At 38.8% G+C, this 19561-nt stretch overlaps 3 protein-coding genes across 5 annotated transcripts; 2 read left to right on the forward strand and 1 right to left on the reverse strand.

The window, feature by feature from the left end:
* Window positions 1-5006: 5006 nt before the first annotated feature.
* Window positions 5007-9794, forward strand: LOC103701453 (uncharacterized). 3 transcript variants are annotated; one of them, XM_039130257.3, is made up of 6 exons: window positions 5492-5639; window positions 5762-5999; window positions 6223-6265; window positions 6377-8066; window positions 8496-8637; window positions 8983-9794. In XM_039130257.3, the coding sequence occupies exons 4-6, from the start codon at window positions 6567-6569 to the stop codon at window positions 9654-9656; spliced, it is 2316 nt and encodes a 771-aa protein (XP_038986185.3). In that variant the 5' UTR covers window positions 5492-5639; window positions 5762-5999; window positions 6223-6265; window positions 6377-6566; the 3' UTR covers window positions 9657-9794. The 3 variants fall into 3 exon arrangements, with proteins under 3 accessions (XP_089782816.1, XP_038986185.3, XP_089782817.1); XM_089926691.1 differs by having other exon boundaries at window positions 5523-5639; window positions 6188-6265; XM_089926690.1 differs by having other exon boundaries at window positions 5007-5999.
* Window positions 9795-11506: 1712 nt separating this feature from the next.
* LOC103714445 (hydroxyphenylpyruvate reductase-like) lies at window positions 11507-17404 on the forward strand. Its single transcript, XM_008801736.5, has 2 exons — window positions 11507-12124; window positions 16511-17404. Exons 1-2 carry the CDS (start codon window positions 11693-11695, stop codon window positions 17027-17029), a joined length of 951 nt encoding a protein of 316 aa, XP_008799958.3. The 5' UTR covers window positions 11507-11692; the 3' UTR covers window positions 17030-17404.
* Window positions 17405-17564: 160 nt separating this feature from the next.
* LOC148700505 (dynein light chain LC6, flagellar outer arm-like protein) lies at window positions 17565-18469 on the reverse strand. The gene is made up of 2 exons (XM_008801581.5): window positions 18157-18469; window positions 17565-17973 (listed from the first exon to the last, which is right to left on the reverse strand). Exons 1-2 carry the CDS (start codon window positions 18292-18294, stop codon window positions 17827-17829), a joined length of 285 nt encoding a protein of 94 aa, XP_008799803.1. The 5' UTR covers window positions 18295-18469; the 3' UTR covers window positions 17565-17826.
* Between the last annotated feature and the right edge of the window lie 1092 nt (window positions 18470-19561).

Consider the following 19561-nt stretch of genomic DNA (forward strand, 5'->3'; position numbering starts at 1 on the left):
GAATGAGCTATTGCCATGAAGACTGACTTAATATGATAACCTGATTTACAAAGAGAAATGAAATACGCCATTTTTATAAACATAAAATTGAATTCTATACGTTTACGTGATGTTTATATAGTCATAATTTTGGAGGAGATTAATGCTATGGAAGGAAAACCTCTAATTTCTGTTTAAAAGTTTAGTGCATGACAGATAGCTATGACCGACAAAATATTCCTAACTCATGATGTTTCATGTCAGATAAAATAAATTTGTAATTATATTCATAACGTTTACCCTTGTCGCATTTCACTATGATTTAGCATCTTATGGCACTAAAGTGAATTTTTTTTATTTAAATTTGTTATGAAAACTTAAATGTTTGATAATTGCACAAGTAAAACTGACAAAATATACCTATTTCAAATGGGTTAAGAGATAACTTTACCATCATGGCCATGGATTTCATGTGAATGAGCTAATGCTATGAAGACTAACTTAATATAATAACTTGATTTACAAAGAGAAATAAAATATGCCATTTTTATAAACATAAAATTGGAGTCTGTGCATTTACGTGATGTTTATATAGTCATAATTTTGGAAGAGATTAATGCTATGGAAGGAAAACCTCCAATTTCTATTTAAACGTTTAGTGCACAACGGGCAGCTATAACCGACAAAATATTCCTAACTCATGATGTTTCATGTCAGATAAAATAAATTTATAATTATATTCATAACGTTCACCCTCATCGCATTCACCATATCTGGCATCTTATGGCACTAAATTGAATTTTTTATTTAAATTTGTTATGCAACCTTAAATGTTTGATAATTACACAAGTAAGGCTGACAAAATATACCTATTTTGAATGGGTCAAGAGATATACCACTTTACCATCATGGCCATGGATTTCATGTGAATGAGCTAATGCTATAGAAACCCAAAGAGTGACTTAATATAGTAACTTGACTTACAAGGAGAAATGAAATACGCCATTTTTATAAACACAAAATTGAAGTCCATTCATTTACGTGATATTTATATAGTCATAATTTTGGAAGAAATTAAAACTATGGAAGGAAAACTTCTAATTTTTGTTTAAACGTTTAGTGCACAGTGGGCAGCTAAGACCGGCAAAACATTCCTAGCTCATGATGTTTCATGTCAGAAAAAAAAAAAAAAAAACTATATTCATAACATTAGCCTTTGTCACACTTCACTATTATCTAGCATCACATGGCACTAAATTATTTTTTTTAATGTAAATTTATTATGCAACATTAAATGTTCAATAATTGTGCAAGGAAGACCAAAAAAAAAAATACATATCTCAAATGAGTTAGGACATATACCACTTTACCGTCATGGCTCTGGAAAAGCTCAAGGCTGTGGGAAGGAAAGCCCCGTTGGCTTCACTGTCATCGTTGTAGATTTCATGTGAATGAGCTAACGTTACAAAAACCTACAGGGTGACTTAATATAGTAACCTGGCTTACAATTTACAAAGAGAAATGAAATATACTATTTTTTAAAGCATAACACTGAATTATGTGCATTTATATGATATTTGAACGGTTATGAATTTGAAATAGATTAATATATACTATGGGAGGAAAACCTCCAGTTTTTGTTTAAACATTTAGTGCGTGATAGATGGATAAGACCAGCAAAATATTCCTAGCTCATGATGGATAAAAGAAATTCATAATTGTATTCTTAATTGTGCAACAGTAAATGCTTAACAATCATACAAGTAAGGGCAAGAAAAAAACAATACACATCTCATGACATCTCATATCATTTATAAGAAAAGCTTTGTGTTATGTAGCATTGCATGGCATGGCCTAAAGTTCTCTGAGATTAGGACTTGAAGGCATATACAACTACAGGACAAATAGGAGTAAGGTGGTAACTATTTTATTCAATCTAGATCATGTCAATAAGCAAATATTTGAGCTTGGTTCCAACCTTGCAAGACTTCATTCTAGTCCATGAATCATAACTTCAAATGAATGCCAGGCTGCAGAATCAAATCAGTTGGTGCTAGATTTTACTGCATCAATCACACTTGAGCCCTGTATAAAGTGTACTAATATGGCAACTCAAAAATATCAGAAGGAAAAGCTAATGTGGAGCTTTATGTTGCTCAACTTGTACTTATACTGTTTAACCTATTTCGCAGGGGAGCAATGAGAAAATTCCCCACCAGTTGTGCTACTCTTAGGTGAGGTTCATGGATTACTGAATCATCTCCCCAGTATAAAAGACTTCCTGTATGAAAGTAGGTGAACTGCATCAAGGAAGAAGTGCCCAAATTGGGAGGTCGTTTTAGCTTTTGGCCGGAGGATGACATGGGAATCTCGATAAGTGAATTTGATTTTTCATAGAGAGGAAGCATGGTATGTTCATAAAAGCAACTAGAATCTATTACATCTTGCTAGAACCTTTTAAAAAACTTGTAAAATTGCAGATATTCCAAGATGACAATAAGAGTAGGCCAGACCACAGCCTTCAGCATGCATTAGGCCAAAAGAGTCAGAACAAGCCGAGCGTGTTTTAACCTAATCTAAACTCAGCTAAAAGTATTTAGATGTGATGAACTTGCAAAAATCGACCTCCAAAGGCGACATAATCCTATAAATTAGCGCTTATCCCAATGGTCGCACCATTTAGAAACTAAAGCTTCTGGGTTCAAGTCTTAGATAGTGCATCACCAAGTATTTGAACTTAGCTGTTAATACTATAGGTATGTCTTTCCCCCTTTCTCTCTCTCTCAAAAAAAATACTCAGTATTTTCTCTTTATAGTCAACCTTCATGAGTATAAAAATATTTTTTTCAAAAAAATATCCTTCTCATGCATGTGTTATGTTTATTTTAATTTATTATATTTGATTTAACCATCAAGCATTAGCGCGATGATCCTATATATCTTCATTACTCTTTGAGTCTTTTGATAAGGAACACAAGTAAGATTGCAAGCATGTCAGGTTGGATCAGTGACGAGCACAGCTCAAATACAATCCCCATTGGAACTGGACCAAAAAAATTAAGCCGAAACCTAGTTCAATTCCCTTCAAGTTGAAACAAATTGGGTTTAATATTAATTTTATTGATCCATAGGATTTTTTGGGTAAAAGTGGGATCAAAATTAGTCTGAACATAAACCATAACACACATATATAAATTGGTTTCCTAATTACATCATATAACATAAACAATTTTTTTCCATAACATTTCCATAAAAAAATAATTATAACTAAAATACAAATTTTAACAAACTATATTATGAAAATAAAATTAATTTCTCATATCCAAGAAGAGTTATGAAATATATAGTGTACTAGTTTTGGATCATTTCAAGTTATCCTATTTATTTTCAAGGCATGCATGTTTTCGAATCCCAACCCAATCCGAATAACTTTGATTTGGGCTAAGACTAAATTAATCTCGAATCAAATTGAGATAGGAAGCAGGTCAATCCGATCTACTTGCAACCTAAAACCAAATAACTCAATAATTCATCACCCTAAGATATATACAACATAAACAAGTTGCTATTTGTTCATTGTTACTAAGACTAATAATTTTGCTGAGCTCCATACAGTACATGCTTCTCTCTAGAGGCCTCTGATGATAACCATCAATCTAAGCCAGAAAGGAACATTGGAGCTGTTACCCAGCTTGTGACTGGTATTTGCCAAGACATAATAACATTGATGTCTTCCAACAGGGATAGGCCAGAACACAAGTTAATAAAGGGAAGCTCTGCAGGTATTCCAAGATCTAGCAAGGAGAACAGCTGCTGCTAGCACTTACATAATAGAGTTCTTCTTCAACTTTTTTAAGATTTAGAATAGCAAAGCCCCCCTTCAATCTGGCTCAAAATAAGGATCCCCACTTGAGAAGATCAAGGCCTATGGATCTTTATGCGCCCATCCACAAGGATGCCTTGATGGGCATGAGCATAATGCCAAGCAGGCCTCTCACAATCGTTTCCAATAAAAGAAATTTCAATGCTCTAAATATAGAGGGCAAGTTTGTCCAATGATTTCTAATTGCACCATATGTATATACATCATGTGCATATTTACTATATTCTTTTTAGAGAGAATAATAATGTGTACTTGAATAGGAATGGTAATTTACTTTGCGCCATCACGTATCCAACCCGACCTAACCATAATAGAGCAGGTTTTATCGAACCTGCAAATCTAGAAAAAATATGAGCAATGGTAAAACCTATTCTAAATTCGTTCTAGATATATATAACTTTTCACAAATTCTCTCACCAAGACAAAATAAAATTGATTTGCATGGTAAAAAAAAAATTGTAGCTTTATCCGACCTAATCCACCTATAATGGCCTATTCAGTTGCCATCCCTATATTTGAATGAATTGTTTGCTTACTTTTATTTATATACTTCTTTCCTAACTTTGGAGTTGTTTCAATAGTGATCCAATCATCGACCCGTCATCATATTTTTGAAGTTGCTTGTGATGAGAGCTAGTAGCTGTCTTTTGTTTTGAATGGAAAGGACGAGAGGGAAATGTACCCAAAAAAAAAAAGGGGACAACTAATGGTAATTAGTATCCGTAGAAGGATGACGCATTATATCGAGAGACCCATTCCTTGGGGTGAGAGCCAATAAACTACAAAAAAAAATAGGGGCTTTAATATAAATTCCTAAGGGAAGCGAAAGATAGACACATGAACGGGCTTTGATAAAATAGATGGAAGCGAAGAAAATGACTCTTGAGCCATTCAATTTGGTATATTATATCATTACATGACTAATCGCATTAATTTTCTGCATGCTGACGTTGAATTGAATAAGCATACGAAGGGTTTGGATTTGGACAGCTCAAGAAGCTGACTTATTCTAATCATCATATCAAGACATCCGTGCTTTGAGTGGAACACGCTTCTTGAAGAGACACGAGATTTCTTTAGTATATTACTGTGTCATTTTCTTGTCACCTTTTGTGATGAACTTCGGTTGTCTTTCGGACTTTTCATGTATAGTTTCACAAGTAACATGAGATTCGAAAGCCAACTCAACATAGGCGCCTTGTGATTACATTAAGCTATCTTCTTGTATGTTTTCTTTTGCCATATGTTTTCTTTTGCCAGACCCTTTTCCCTAGCCAATGCCCAAAGTAACTCTCAAACAAGACAGTAGACACAAGAGAGAGAGAGAGAGAGAGAGAGAGAGAGAGAGAGAGAGAGGATGAATCTAGATTCCAATAAAAGTTACAAGTGTGGCAAGTGTATTGCCCAAGTGATCAAAAGGAAGAGGATTGCTTAAATGTTTTGGCATCTAAAAACACTAACGACATCTTTTTTCCCACAGGACTTGCCCACAGAGAGAGCATCCTTTGACAAAGTCCTCTAGAGTTTCCTTGGACTCGCTGATCAAAACATTTAGGTGGACGGTGGACCACAACAACAGCGCTCGCTGTGTGCCACGAAAAAAGTGTCGTCTGGTCTCTTCAAGGAAGGAAAGATGGCCAAGTGACAAGATCTGCGAACCGTGTTTTACTTCGTTTCGCCGTCTGGGCTTCCTCAATGCCTTCTTCTAGTCGGCTTCCACGTTTGCTCTTCCTCGGCATTTACTCACCTTTCCTCTCTTCTACTTAATTATGGAGTGGTTGCTTTCCTTTTCTCATAACCAGATGTTGCTCTCCCTTTTTTTTTTTTTTTTTTAGTAAAAGATGTTGCTCTCCTTTAGTAGTCTTTTCCATGCACTCAGTTCTGCTATTTTCTTGACAGCTGACAGACTAAACATATTCATTCAGAGTAAATGAGCCATGCTGTGAAGAAATCCAACCAGCGAGCCATCCTTTATTCTTCTTCTCCTCCTCCTAAAACACTTTTGAGTTTTGAAGAAGTGCATGCACATGCACCAGAAGAAAGCAATTGTACGTCTCATGGAAAAGGATCTGCAGTGCATCTCAAAGAATTTGTGGAAGTAGGAGTGAAAACACCTGGAATTCCCTTGGGTTTGCAGGTGAATCTTCCATTTTCCATTCGCCTATTCAATTTTGGCAGTTAACCGTTTGCATTTAGGACCTGTTTGATCATAGAAGGTAGAGGCAATAGAAATCTTTACGATTTTTAACGCCTTAGGGTTGATTAAATCGTTGCCTTTTTCTTGTTCTTGTAAATCTCTTACTTTCATAGCGTTGGGAATCACAGAGTCTCAAGCTTTATCATGTTCTTCATTGAATCAGACCCTTGCGAGGAGGAGATTATGAGTCTTGGGAGCAGTGCTATGTAAGTTTCATAGAGTGTGAAGTTTCCTTTCTAGAAGTGATGTTTGGCTTGGGGAGTTAGATTTTGTGTGTGGCATCTGAGGATTTTTTCTTCCTTCTCAACTTTCCGCAGTGGAATATGCCTCAAGACAATCTAAGATCAGCTGTTCACAGACGTTTAACAAAGACGCTTCCTGTTGGATTTTGAAGATGGGAATGAAACAGTCCAATGTGGGACAAGCAGAAGGTCCAAGACCTCCCTTTCTCTTGCATTAGAGCCTGCAGATGGAAGAGGCCGCCGTGGCCGAGATCCGGTGCCCTTCATGAGTAAGGAAGAAGAGGCCACGGCCTACCGAGATGACAGTGAGTTGCAGCTATTGCAGGTCTTTACAGGAGCTCGCAAGCTGAACCAGATGATCGGCTCGTGGTCCAAGGCACCAAATCCTGATGGGCGATGGAAATATTTTGCAGAAGATCTTCTGAGAAGTGCTTTGGATCTCCAGGAGTCGTTAATCATGCTCGAGAAGCTTCAAAATGACTCAAAGCTAATGTCCAGGATGAATAGGAAAAAGAAACCAGAGTTCATATATAAAAGAGAGCAAGAATTAGAACGAGAAAACCATTTTGATGCATTGGGTTCTAAAATATTTGCAGGTGGAAGCTACCACAATAGATTGCAGGAACCACGACTTTCTATCGATGGGTCTTCGAGGAATCTAGTTGAGGAGCTGAAGAAAGTGATAGGAGACTGCCTCTACAGGCAGAACCTCTTGTCATTATCTTCTGATGATGAGAAGGCTTCTTCGAGCAAGTCGCCGAGATACACTCAAAGCAAGGGTTCCAGGGATAAGCCAAGCGAGCAAAAGGTAGAGGTAGCTGGTTCCATTGTTGCCTCAGACCAACCTAAGAAGCCAAAAGCTCCAAATTTGATTGCTAAGCTAATGGGTCTGGAAGAAGTCCCTTCTTCAGAACCTGTTCAGCCAGCCAAAAAAGAAAAGAAGGGGAAGAGCATAGATTCCCCAGGACATAGTCTTGAAATTGAAATGCCTCAGGCAAGGAAGCTGCAAGTTGTACAGCAAATTCCATATCCAAAGAGAAAGGCACTACGCGGAATCATAGAAACAATGCAATTCAAAGGTCTTTTGAGGAGCAGCCAAGTTGACGACCGCAGATGTCGGCCTAGTTTCTTTGACACTCCACAGCTGCAACGGTACGCCAGAGATTTCTATAGGGATGATGATGTGCCACAAATTGTGATTGTGAAATCTCTGCATTTACCACGCCAGGGGAGAGGCGAGGTCCTGAAGGAACTTACTTTAGAAAAGGTCATGGTTAAGGAAGGGAGAAGATCAACTAAGTTGGTCCAGGAAGAGAAGGTTTCTGAGCAGACAAGTGTCGTAACCAAAATATTAGGAAGAAAAGAAGTGAAGACCAGGGGGAAGACTAAAGAGAAATCATCACCAAATGTTAAGGCCACAACTTCTTCATGTCAGAAACAGAAGAGGGAAGAGGCTTTTAAGGCTCATAAAAAACCGACTGAAGAACGGAAGCCACTGCTGCTGAATAAGAAAAAACAGGAAGAGAAGAAGAATGACAAGGCCACAAAGATGCCAATATCACATCCAACTACTTCTACAGCACTGGCAAAGCCTGATAAAAGACTATCAGCAGCAAGGAATATTGCTTCCACACAAATAGGTACATCACAAAATCGAAATCTAAAATGTTCATCAAAATCGGCGGCACAGAATTTCTCTGATTCCACAAAGGAGAAGAAGATTGCAGGAGCAAAACCAGCCAAAACATCTAACATTGTCAAAACAGTTAAGTCTCTCCTCCAAATTCTTCCTTGCATAATAACTTGTTTGTTAGGTAAAGGCTTAGATTTTCAAGTAGTGACCAGTGGGACTTTGGTCTGCTGTTTTGCACCACTACCCTTGGAGAATTCACCGAGGAGAAATTCTGGGTTCAAACCGGAAAGGTGGTAATCCCGCCATATTTCGAAAAAAGGAACAAAAAAGAAAAAGAAAAAGATTTTAAAGAAGCAAGGAAAAATGGCATCAATATATTACATAGGTGACTATCTCAGTAGAAAGATAATGAAGGAAAATATGTAATTTTATAAAAAATTTTTTGCCATTATATTACATTTATTAGTAGGTTACCATGCACATGCAATCAAAATTTATCAGATGACTAAATCACTGACTGGTAATTTTCTGGTTTTGGCGATTATATCATATTTATTATAGAGTGATGGTAATAAAAGCAAAGAAGATGGCAGAGAGTTCAATTCTCATAATAAAAAGGATAGTGTTTCGGCAAGAAGCAGCAGTGTTTCTGGTGATGAGCTCCCTGAACAGTCTGACCAAGACACAAAACCACGCAACAGAGGTAAGCCATTTATATAATTTCCAGCTTTAGCTACAAATCCTTTTCTTTTAGTCATGAGTCTTGCTTCAGCTTGCACATTTTTACCAACACATCTGCATGCACATACTTGAATTCAGATTGTTCAAATTGTTGGTTAGTTAGTTCATAACTTTACATGGAACTTGTCATTTTAGTTTCAAATTTTAATCCATATTTAGCATCTTTTCTGCAAAGATGAGACCACAGCAGAAAGCATATAATAATTTAAAACTTAGTTTTTTTTTTTTAAGGAATAATTTAAAACTTTTTTTTGAGATAGGAATAGTTTAAAACTTATGGTAAACTAGATGCTTTTTCCAATTGCAGATGACACAATAAAAACCGAGAATGTATTATGTGAAGTCATGCGAAAGACCAAACGAGTTCGAAAAATCTCTGAATTAGAAGAAGCAGCTATTCAACTTCCTGAAAAGAAAGCAACTACGGGAGAAGCAAATGCAATAGAAGGTGACCTAAAACTGTTGCTTTTGAGCCGCCAATCATTTCTTAACCGCGCACGAGAACTTTTCAGTGTTGATGCTATCAGACCTGTATGCTATCAGAGTAAAGGCAAAGATAAGGATGGAAAAGGAAATGCTAAGCTCTTACTGGACATTGCAGAAGAGTTAATGGTGTGCAAAAGCCATCATCAGAAGCACTTGATTCATTCTTCGGTCCAAACCAACTTGTGGGGCAGAATGGTATATCATTCTTTAGACCAGTTGGTGAAGGAAATCAGTAATGAGATCGGCGAACTGACTAATTACAGTATGGTTGATGATGATGCTACCGCCGCAGATAGTCTTCATATAAGGCTGGAGAGAGATCTCAAATGCAAGGATGCAATGCTAAATGCTATGTGGGACTCTGGCTGGGTTAATTGGATTTGCATGGAAGACACAGACCAAATTGTAGGTGAAGTGGGGGAACATATCTTGGCTTGGCTTATTGAAGAGGTTGCTTCTGAATTAGTATACCAAATAAGCTTTTTATGTATCTGAGGACCTTAGGTTCTGTGTGTATATCGACTGCAAAGTTCTATTTTATACATGATGCTGTATATGTTGTGGCCAAAAAATGCTATTTTATATAGAAATATATCGAACAATATAATCAATAGAAAAGAGCACTAAACATCAGCTGAGGTGTTGTCATTGTCAAGGAGTGCTATTTGAGTAGGTTGTTGTGACTTATTTATAATGTGAGAGTTTCTTTTGCAGTCGCTGGTGGCGATCGATAAGCATAAATCTTGATGATTCTTGTTATGTTATGAAAGTTATGTCCTTTTGGTTTGGACTAAGTATTTTATTTCTTCTTCACAGGCCTAGAAGCTAATGATAGCCAGAGCTTGCACTTCTCCTTTAAGAACTCTTGCTCTGTCAGTTTATTGTGTTTTACACAGTTTCTCCATTCACAGGAACAACAGCCTGGAACAGAATTCATTTTCATTTTTGCTATGAGAAGGATAGTTTATTTTACCAAAAAACTGTTTTGTTTACCGTTATTGATGTCGCAATGTTACCTCCATCAGTAAACATTCTCATCTTCCCACCATGATACTACCATGCTTATTGTGATTGCATCTATAGCCTCAATTTCACAAAGAGAGGTAAATTCCATGCAAGCAAAAACCTCTTTTTTTTAGTAAGAATTAATTTGTTTTAAAATAATTCTCTTCTAAAGTCTATGCCTCAGAGCTTCCTAGATTTTGCAAGTTGAATTGGCCTTTGTAACTTGTGAAAATGGTGCTGCTTTGACAAAAAAATGACAGTGGCTAAGGAGTTGATTGGAAATATAGTATGTTTTAAGAATTGGAGGTGAAAGTTGGACTGTCCTACCAATTTGGTTTCCAATGGTCTTTCTCCTGTACTAGTAGTTCGTAGGCTAAAAACTATTGAGGTGCAAAATGGTGTTGCATTGATTGAAGCCAAGATACTGTTTTCTTCGGAAAGAGAGTGATACATGAAGGCAGCGATAAAGCTTTTCAATTCAAAGTGCAGTGAAGTGGTAATTGGGATGGCTCGAACGAATGAAGTGAAGGATTTTGATGGAAGATAGTAGCATAAAAGCTTTGGTATTGCTTACACAAGGAAATTTATTAGTTATTGAACAACCATACTGAAGTGGTCGATAACATTACATCGACCTAGACATGATTAATAACTCGTATCCCGACGCTCGAAGAGGTCGCGGTTCACCACTAATCACTTACCCAAGAAGCCATATTTGAATAGTTGCTTGTCGGAAGTAACTCTCTAAAGGAACTTTTCAGATGATAGGGAGTTATTTATGCATGTAACCATCAAAAATCACCAAAGAGTGAGTTACCAAGACAAGAAGCATATAAGAGATGATAATTATTGCTGGAAATAACTATATTGATGCGGACAAAGCTTCGACGTATCTCTTATATACCATGATAAGCGTCGAGAGGATTTCACGTTCTTAACTTTGGTCCAAAGTTCTGCAGCACGAGTATCGTTCCATTTTGAGGAAGATCGACCGAATGTAGAGAGAATTCATCTCCACAACTCTTCCCTATTGAAGGATTTCTATTTGTTACCAATTATTGTAAGAAAATATAAAATATATAAATAAATCCACCTCATCCTATTAACTTAAGCTTTTGGGATAGATGGTGATTTTAATATGGTATCAGAGCAGAGGTCCTGAATTCGAACTCTATATGTGAGTTAGTATATTAATTAATACTATCTTTTTATGCTATTTTTTTCCTACCATACTCATCCAAGTAAATATTTTTAGCAAACGCGTTAGAATCTAATGGGATAGAATACTACAGTTAGTAAAAAAGAGCACTCAAGACAATAAGCCATAGCGGCCACGGAGTGGATAGTGTGTATCAAATAACAGTTCTACTTGGAGCAGCTGATCCGGAATTTAGTATTCAGTCCACTCTCGCCGGCAAAACTGATTCAAGCGCGGAGGAGAAGAACGAGGACCGCAGGGCGACCAAAACCCTAAACCTAGTTCCTCTCTTCCTCCGCCGCCGCCGCCGCCGCCGTCTCCACCGGCGATGGAGTCCCTCGGCGTCCTCCTCACCTACTCCATGGACTCCTACCTCGAGGAGGAGCTCAGCAAGCGGTGCAAGCTCTTCCGGCTGTGGGAGACCCCACCGGAGAAGCGGCGGGAGTTCCTCCGGGCTAATGCCGCCACGATCCGGGCGGTGGTGGGGAACACCGCGGTGGGGGCGGACGCGGAGACGATCGACGCGCTGCCGGCGCTGGAGATCGTGGCGTCCTTCAGCGTGGGGCTCGACAAGGTGGACCTCGCCAAGTGCCGGGAGAGGGGAATTCGGGTCACCAACACCCCAGATGTCCTCACCGACGACGTCGCCGACCTCGCCATCGGCCTCGCGATCGCCACCATGCGCCGGCTCTTCGCGGCCGATCGGTACGTCCGGGGCGGGGCATGGAAGGCCAAGGGGGATTACAAGCTCACCTCTAAGGTTTGAGATGTATTCTTCTTCTTTTCTTATGAGGATTCTTTCATGGAAGCTCCAAGTCGTATCTTTTATCAATAAATTTGCATCAACTAGGATTGTTTTGTTTGATATCCTTGTGTCTTCTTGTTACTGTGGTTTCTATTATTGATGACTGACTACTGTTTGTTATAATGCCGGAAATTAGTAACTGGCTGGAAATGCTCATTCATATGGGATGTATCAACTTATCCATGTTGCCAAAGCGAGAAGAATGAGGTGTATGGACACAGTGAGCCTATGTTGCCAAGGTGGTCTCGGGGCATCTGGGAAAGTTAGTGGGCAACTAGGTAGTAATCCGAAATTTATACAAAGTTATTCTTAGCTAATATTTAACATTTAGTTGAATCAAAATTGATGAAGCTATGTGATACTTCCAATTAGTTTCTAATTATACATGACTTAGAATATTAAACTTCTTTGTGCAATTTATGTCATTTTTATGTCATAAGAATAAAAATAACTTATCACATATGCCTAATTAGTGTCCCCTTCACCAACCACTTCTTCTTTGGTTCAAACCCAACCTAAAATGTTCTAGCTCATTAAGGGACAGGGAGGTGTGCCCTGATGTTGCCATCCATTGCCATATCCCATCCTCGAGGAGAAAGGAAGTAACACCAGCTCGCAGTGGATTTCTGATCACTGGCATATTCCTGATATTTTTCCAGTTCTTTCTTGTTTCCCCTTTTTATCCAATTTCCTTTTATCTTGCCTCTTCACCTCTATGTTCTTTAGGCCTCTACCTTCTGTCTTACCCCTATTCTTCCTCTACTTTTCCCCCTCTTTTCTTTTCTTTTGTGTATCATGTGGGAGATGAGAAGATCGAACACAAAATGTTATCAAGATATTAGCTATTTGAATGCAGTATTCCCCGTAGTTGAAGAGGTTTGTTTCTTGGTGTAGCTTTGTGCAAGCTTCTCTATTATGACAGTTTTAAATTGAGGAATGTGTACAATCTCAAAAGGCTATTAAGGTGGAACTAAAATTGAATGTTGCTAATAGTCATCTGAGGTAGCTTTTGCATGGCATATGCTAAAACTTGGTCTTTATGATGCTTATTGGATAATCCAGTGGTCCTAGAGTGCATGGGGTATCTGACATAGTCCTTTAAAATTACAAATGGGTTCTTTTGAAATGGTTGGTTAGATTACTAACAAAGGCAAGCAAAGATGCTTCTTTGTGGTCTTTAAGGCTTTTGATATTGTATATAGAGCAACAGGATGTGAAAGGTCGACCTGTTGGTGCTAAACAATGATATCCCTAGAACTAGCAGATATTGAGGAATAGCTCTCTTTCCTTCCTGTAGAGATGGCAATCACTTTTAATCATCGCTTGGTATCATATGAAGTGAGGATCAGATTTCTAAAACTATTGGATATGATCTTCTTTTTTATCATTTATTGCCAGTGAAAATCCAAATTGATAAAATGATATGTGCTTGGTCTTAGCTTTATCCGATTATGAATTTGTTTTTTCCACTAACTCTGATATAGTGATCAATGATCATTTTGTGGCTATAGACAATTACTGGTCACCCACCTCCATATGTGCCCAATCCGGTATAAAGATTTATAAACTTACTTAGCCTCGAAAGCTCACTTACAAGGCCAGCATTAAATGAGGGTTTTTTTAGTGGGTTTCCAACAGTCATCTTCGACTGGGTTGAGTCTACATATAGTAGCTATCTGGTGTAAACTGACAAGTTTACCCACAACCTCTTGTATTTGGTGTCATTTTGAAGGGATGAGTCATTTACATTTTGGGTGAGTGAATCCCCAGTTTCATCCGTCCTGAGAGTCCCCAAACCGTCCATGTAATTCCCATTTCTATTTAAAAAAAAACAAGAGAGAGAAAAACGTTCCTCTCCCGGTAATCGAAGTTCCAGCCCAATCAAATTAGGCTCAGCCTGCCCTGCCTGGCATAGAGCTTGAGAACTGAGTTTCAGGCCAAGCTCACGCTTCATCCAACATAGACCACTGGCATAGGCTAGTGTGATGATTTTATATAATATAAATTGCATGTCTATATATATATATATATATATATATATATATATATATATATATATATATATATATATATAAACTCAATCCTTTCCTATCTCTGATCCTTTCTCGATCCTTACCCCATTGAGATATGTTAACATGCCCCTTTTTCTTCCTCTCTACTGACTGTTGGCACACTGGGCATATCACCTCCTTATTCTCTTTCCCATCACCTACACAGACCACACTGCCAATTCCAGCCTCGCCAATGTGAAGCTTTTTCTTCCCCCTTTACTTCTTCTAGGTATGTATTTCCCCTCTTTGTATTCCTCCCTGGCTTTCTTTTACCTTGCCACTGCCCTTTTGTGTGCCTTCCAAGTCTCTGTTTGAAAACCAGACTAACATACCATCCTTGCCCATTTTCCTCACCACAGCTGTGCTCACCAACTGGCCCAAGCCCCTCCCTCTCCCTCCCTCCCTCTCCCCCTCCCCCCCCCCCCCTCTCTCTCTCTGTCTCTCTCTAAATGGAGGGAACAAACACATTTCTGAGGTAGTTGAAGGAAGCAAGCTTATTCTGTTCTGATGTAGCTAGCACCATTTGTTTATTGTAGGGGAAGAGATTGTGTGTAACTAGGTTAAAAGAGAACTTTCTTTCTTCTTAAAATATTTAGTTGTCTTGAAATATGACTGTTCTAGGTACTGGCAATACCTTGAAAATAAGCAACACAAAATAAGATAAATACAAGTTATCATTGCATCACATTAGCTAGTATATTAGGGATCATATTGTATCCAACTGTTGGATCATAAATATACATGATCAAGCAGATTAATTGACTGAGTAGCAACTAACCAGATGACTAAATGGCTAATAGAACTAAATGGCCACATTTTGGTTAAGTGGATACTGCTTCAATGGTATGGCATCACATGACTATTTTAGCGGACATTTTTGACAATCTTACCTTCTCCTATTTCTTGGTTATATTTAAATAAATAGCCCAATTATTACTAATTAAGAAGTTATCTTATTTGTCATAAAAGATAATTGAACGAATGCCATCTTAAAGCTCAGAGACATAGTACATATCAAAAATAAGGTAGAACATTTGTGGAAATGTTGGTGATTTGTTATTTTAACTATTTCTTCTTTCCCATATTTTAAGGAGTGCTCCTAGCTTACTAGACTACTGAAAATCATGAATTTTTGGACTTCTATATGTTTGTGTTCTCATCTGAACAGTGGACCCTTCTTTCATCAGTTCCAGATCTTTGGTAGGGTAAAAAGGAGGGAATATTTGAAGATGTGTAAGTTGTGAATCAACTCTTAGTCTAGGATAGATAGACCTCCACCTGACGAGACAGATTTTAGGAAATTTAAAACTGTTACTACCAGCAGAAATTCTAATCAGAATAATTCAATCGAAAATTATAGAATAGGCAAAAGTCAGAAGTACTTTATGCATCTTGTTTATACATATAAGTATGTAAAAGCTTAGAAGATAATTCAACCAACTATGAGAAATCTGAAACAAAAGGATTTGCGTATAGCTACTAGATAGTATCATAACCCAGTGCATTGTCCAGTTGGTGTTTGGTTTATAAAACTTTACCGACCAGTGGTTCCAATTAATGGCTAACTCAAGATATTGCTGCAAGCTTTTGTAGGTTGTCTCTAGCAACTTCTTTTTCTGTTGCCTTATGTTTTTCCCTCTACTTTTCATACCCTACGGCATAGGTCCGAGCCCTTCGTCCTCACTCTCTCCATCTTAATTTGGCAAAATATCCATTCAACATTTCTATCCCTGCCTCCTTTGTCTTGTTTGCTTAGATGCTCTCCATTCTTTCGCATCGCGACCTTATAACATTGTCATATAAAACCCAGAAAACATCTCTCCGCATCAGCTGCCTAGCTCTGATTTTAATAGATACACCTTCATCCATATCTCGGTTCCTTAGCATATGTATAATGAAAACAATCCTAATGTCCTTGTTCTTGGCCATCAGTTCTGAGGGTCGCCTCATTTGCTTTTCAATGAGATTGCATACTATCACGATCAATTTGAGTATATGTGCAACAATTGCTTTGCTGGTACCCAAGGTTTAACACTGTTTGTCAGGAAGCTGATAAGAATCGCCGCACGAATCTCAGTTTTACTTGGAAAATCAAAAACTATCAAGATAGATCTCTGTATGCTAATTTGAGTACCATGAAAACCATTTCCAACAAATAAAAACCACCACCAAACATGCTGGAGTGACAAAGAATTCAGGTTACACATCCTCTGCACTTGCATCATTTAATTTAAGAAACTTGAATTAGAATTTATAGAACTCTCACCATGCGATAGTCTTTTTCTTGCAGTTCAGTGGTAAAACAGTTGGTATAATTGGGCTTGGCAGGATTGGTTTGGCCATAGCCAAAAGAGCTGAAGCATTTGGTTGCCCCATCAGCTATTACTCAAGATCAGAAAAGCCACAGACAGATTACAAATACTACTCAAGTGTTGTTGCTTTGGCAGCTAACTGCAATGTGCTGATCGTAGCGTGCGCACTGACAGAGGAAACTCACCACATTGTCAACCGTGAGGTCATTGATGCCTTGGGCCCAAGGGGCGTGCTTGTGAACATTGGACGGGGACCTCACGTAGATGAGCCAGAGCTTGTGTTGGCTTTGCTCGAGGGCCGCCTTGGAGGGGCTGGCCTCGATGTGTTTGAGGATGAACCAGATGTCCCTGAGCAGCTGTTTGGCTTAGAAAACGTGGTGTTGGTGCCTCATGTGGGGAGCAGCACCTGGGAAACCTGTAAAGCAATGGCGGACCTGGTTCTTGGGAACTTAGAGGCCCATGTTACAAACAAGCCCCTGTTGACTCCAGCGCTGTGAGAGTGCACACAGAAAATGCAGGGGAAACTGAGAAGAGGATTATGCTTCACTTAACCATGCTGTGTGTATGGCAAATTTTTTGAAATATGATAGTTATTTTGGGATGTCATGTTTAAAGATGAACATGATTACCGAACATTTCAGCTGTTGATACAATTTTTTTCATCAATTACTGCATGATTGCCAAACTTTTCTAAGCTGTTTGCATTCTCCTCTGCTGGGTTCTTGATTCGAGAGGTAGATAAAAAGCTGGCATACACACACAGCTGATGTCGCTTAGCTCCTGCATGTTTATGAATGTATGCTTGTGATCTACGCTTCTTTTATAGCGAGAAATGTGATGCTCAAGAAAAGACTTGGGCCTTTGAAAGATCATCGTATTCACTTTGATTGGCATCTGATACCATCTTGTGCAGTTCCGAAACAACTTTCTCCATTTGCCACTGCTTTTTTTCAGCTTTCTTGAATGCCAGCATTCTCCATTCAGAATCAAGATGACGAACAGGGTAGGTATATTTATATGAATTCATAACAATTTGACTGTTTTGCTCGATGCAAACGGAAAATTTATTATATCATTGCGATACATCAACTTTTTGTTGGATGCACAAAGGGGGTTTTTTCCTGCTCGAAAGACACCCTAAGGAGGAGGAGAAGAAAATATATTCTGTACAAGAAGAGGAAAGATTCCCTAAGAAGATCTGATAGCGTTCTATTTCCTCCCTTCTCAGCTAAGCAGCAGCAGCAGCAGCAGCAGCAGCTTGGTAAGATGAGGAAGCAGAGAGTGTGGAGGCTGGCTAAGCAGCAGCAGCAGCTTTGAAGATGAGGAAGTAGAGGGTCTCAAGGCAGAAGTAGATGAAGGTTCCTTCTCTGTGGGTGAAGAAGCACCCGAAGTTGGACCCCACCACGCACTGCCATCCAGGCCCATACCTACTGTCAAACTCCTGCCACCAGCACCACCACCACCAACTTAATAATCCAGGATGGGAGTTGTGAAGAAGAACAGAGGAAGCTAGACAGGAAGTGGAGTCGGATCAAAAAGGTGGTATCCTTTTAATATATCTCTATATATATATATCTCTGTCTGTAAATGAAAACAATTTGATGGGAGAGGGAGAGAGTGAGACCTTTTTGATGTGGGCGGCGATGCTCTTGCAGTCGAGGACATCAAAGAGGTCCAGGGCTTGGGAGGCACAGGACATGGCCTGCTGCTGCATCTTTGCGGGCATGTCCGTGTCCTGGATCAATGCCTTCCCTTCCAGCATCTCTCTCTCTCTCTCTCTCTCTCTCCCTCCCTCCCAAAAACCAAGCAAATCCGACCGAAGGAGGCTTGCTATATGTCTGGAACCGAGGGCCCCTTCGCTCAAACCGATGCTTTGATGCAGGGGAATCGATTCCTCTCTCGAGGGATCACAAGTAGGGGGGGAAATCCCAAGACCCCTCTCCTCTTTATCACTATAAAACCCTTCCAAATGTAGAGGAATCAATGGAAGCAAGCCTGCCGACTAAAAGCTTTCTGCCGGCCACTTCTCACAGGAATGCCATGGGTTAGTGTTGGAATTGATGGCATATCTATCATCCATATTTATTTTATTTGAGAAATATAAATATGAGATAATAAAATTAGATAGTATTTAATGAGCTATAAAGTGTAGTTTTTAAAAATCATTAGTTCTTGTGCCCTTTCATCATCAGCATGCCGAGTCACTAATATGTGTACGTTACGGATATACCAATACATTGTATGGTTATATCACTGACATCATGCTTGCTTTATGTCTATCAGAATGGATTCGACTTTTGAGTACCATACAAGTAATATCACTACTTTTACTAGAACTATCTGGACCCTGGATATAGAGGTGAGTGCCCCAAATAGCTCCGTAGAGCAAAGGTAAGATAGATGGCCATCACAAAATTGGGTTGCTGAGTGGTCATAAGATCAATAGTGTAATGTGATTGTGTTATGATGTCTTGATAGGATAAAGCATGCAAGTGGGCATTCTTACGAATCTAATCCTTCCTTATGTGATGCTTATCTTGGAATGAGTAAAGGGCAGATGAAAGAAATTGGCACTTTGCACATCGACATGCAAGTGGCCCATGTATCATTTCCCATGTACAAGAGAGTGGGGGCGTGTCAGAGCCTCGAATCTTCCTCGTCCTCATTGGAAGGGAGCCGTTCCATCACTCAAGATGATCTTTTCCTCAACCGTAGGATGCCTTAGAAAAGATTGCCCTCAGGTTCATGCATTCCCCATTCTATATAATTCAAAAAAACAACAAAACAGGCGCACGGCGCACGCAGGATTCAGCATGAGACACATGGTTTGATCTAGTATGGTGTCTATGATCTAAATTTGAGACACATGGAACTAGCTGATGTAGACCTAATGCTGAACAATTTCAGAATAGAACCTATACCACACATGAAGTGGTGTGAAGCCTAATTAGGTTGAATTGCATTCTTTTTGTTAATAGAATTTTCTTTGACAAATCAGCATGCACAATTTTGTTAGTGAGTGTAAACTC

Source organism: Phoenix dactylifera, chromosome 12 (genome assembly GCF_051530095.1).
Source record: "Phoenix dactylifera cultivar Ajwa chromosome 12, Ajwa_hap1_PhDact_Kaust_v1.1, whole genome shotgun sequence".
Lineage (NCBI taxonomy): Eukaryota > Viridiplantae > Streptophyta > Magnoliopsida > Arecales > Arecaceae > Phoenix > Phoenix dactylifera.

What these genes read in the sequence shown, in the direction of transcription:
- LOC103701453 (XM_089926690.1), top strand. Translation starts at nt 6,567, where the DNA reads ATGAGTAAGGAAGAAGAGGCCACGGCCTACCGAGATGACAGTGAGTTG. An exon ending in CATCTAACATTGTCAAAACA is followed by an intron (nt 8,067 to 8,495) that starts GTTAAGTCTCTC and finishes TATTTATTATAG; the next exon opens with AGTGATGGTAATAAAAGCAA. An exon ending in CACAAAACCACGCAACAGAG is followed by an intron (nt 8,638 to 8,982) that starts GTAAGCCATTTA and finishes TTCCAATTGCAG; the next exon opens with ATGACACAATAAAAACCGAG.
- LOC103714445 (XM_008801736.5), top strand. Translation starts at nt 11,693, where the DNA reads ATGGAGTCCCTCGGCGTCCTCCTCACCTACTCCATGGACTCCTACCTC. An exon ending in ATTACAAGCTCACCTCTAAG is followed by an intron (nt 12,125 to 16,510) that starts GTTTGAGATGTA and finishes TTTTTCTTGCAG; the next exon opens with TTCAGTGGTAAAACAGTTGG.
- LOC148700505 (XM_008801581.5), bottom strand. Translation starts at nt 18,294, where the DNA reads ATGCTGGAAGGGAAGGCATTGATCCAGGACACGGACATGCCCGCAAAG. An exon ending in TCGCCGCCCACATCAAAAAG is followed by an intron (nt 17,974 to 18,156) that starts GTCTCACTCTCT and finishes TGCTGGTGGCAG; the next exon opens with GAGTTTGACAGTAGGTATGG.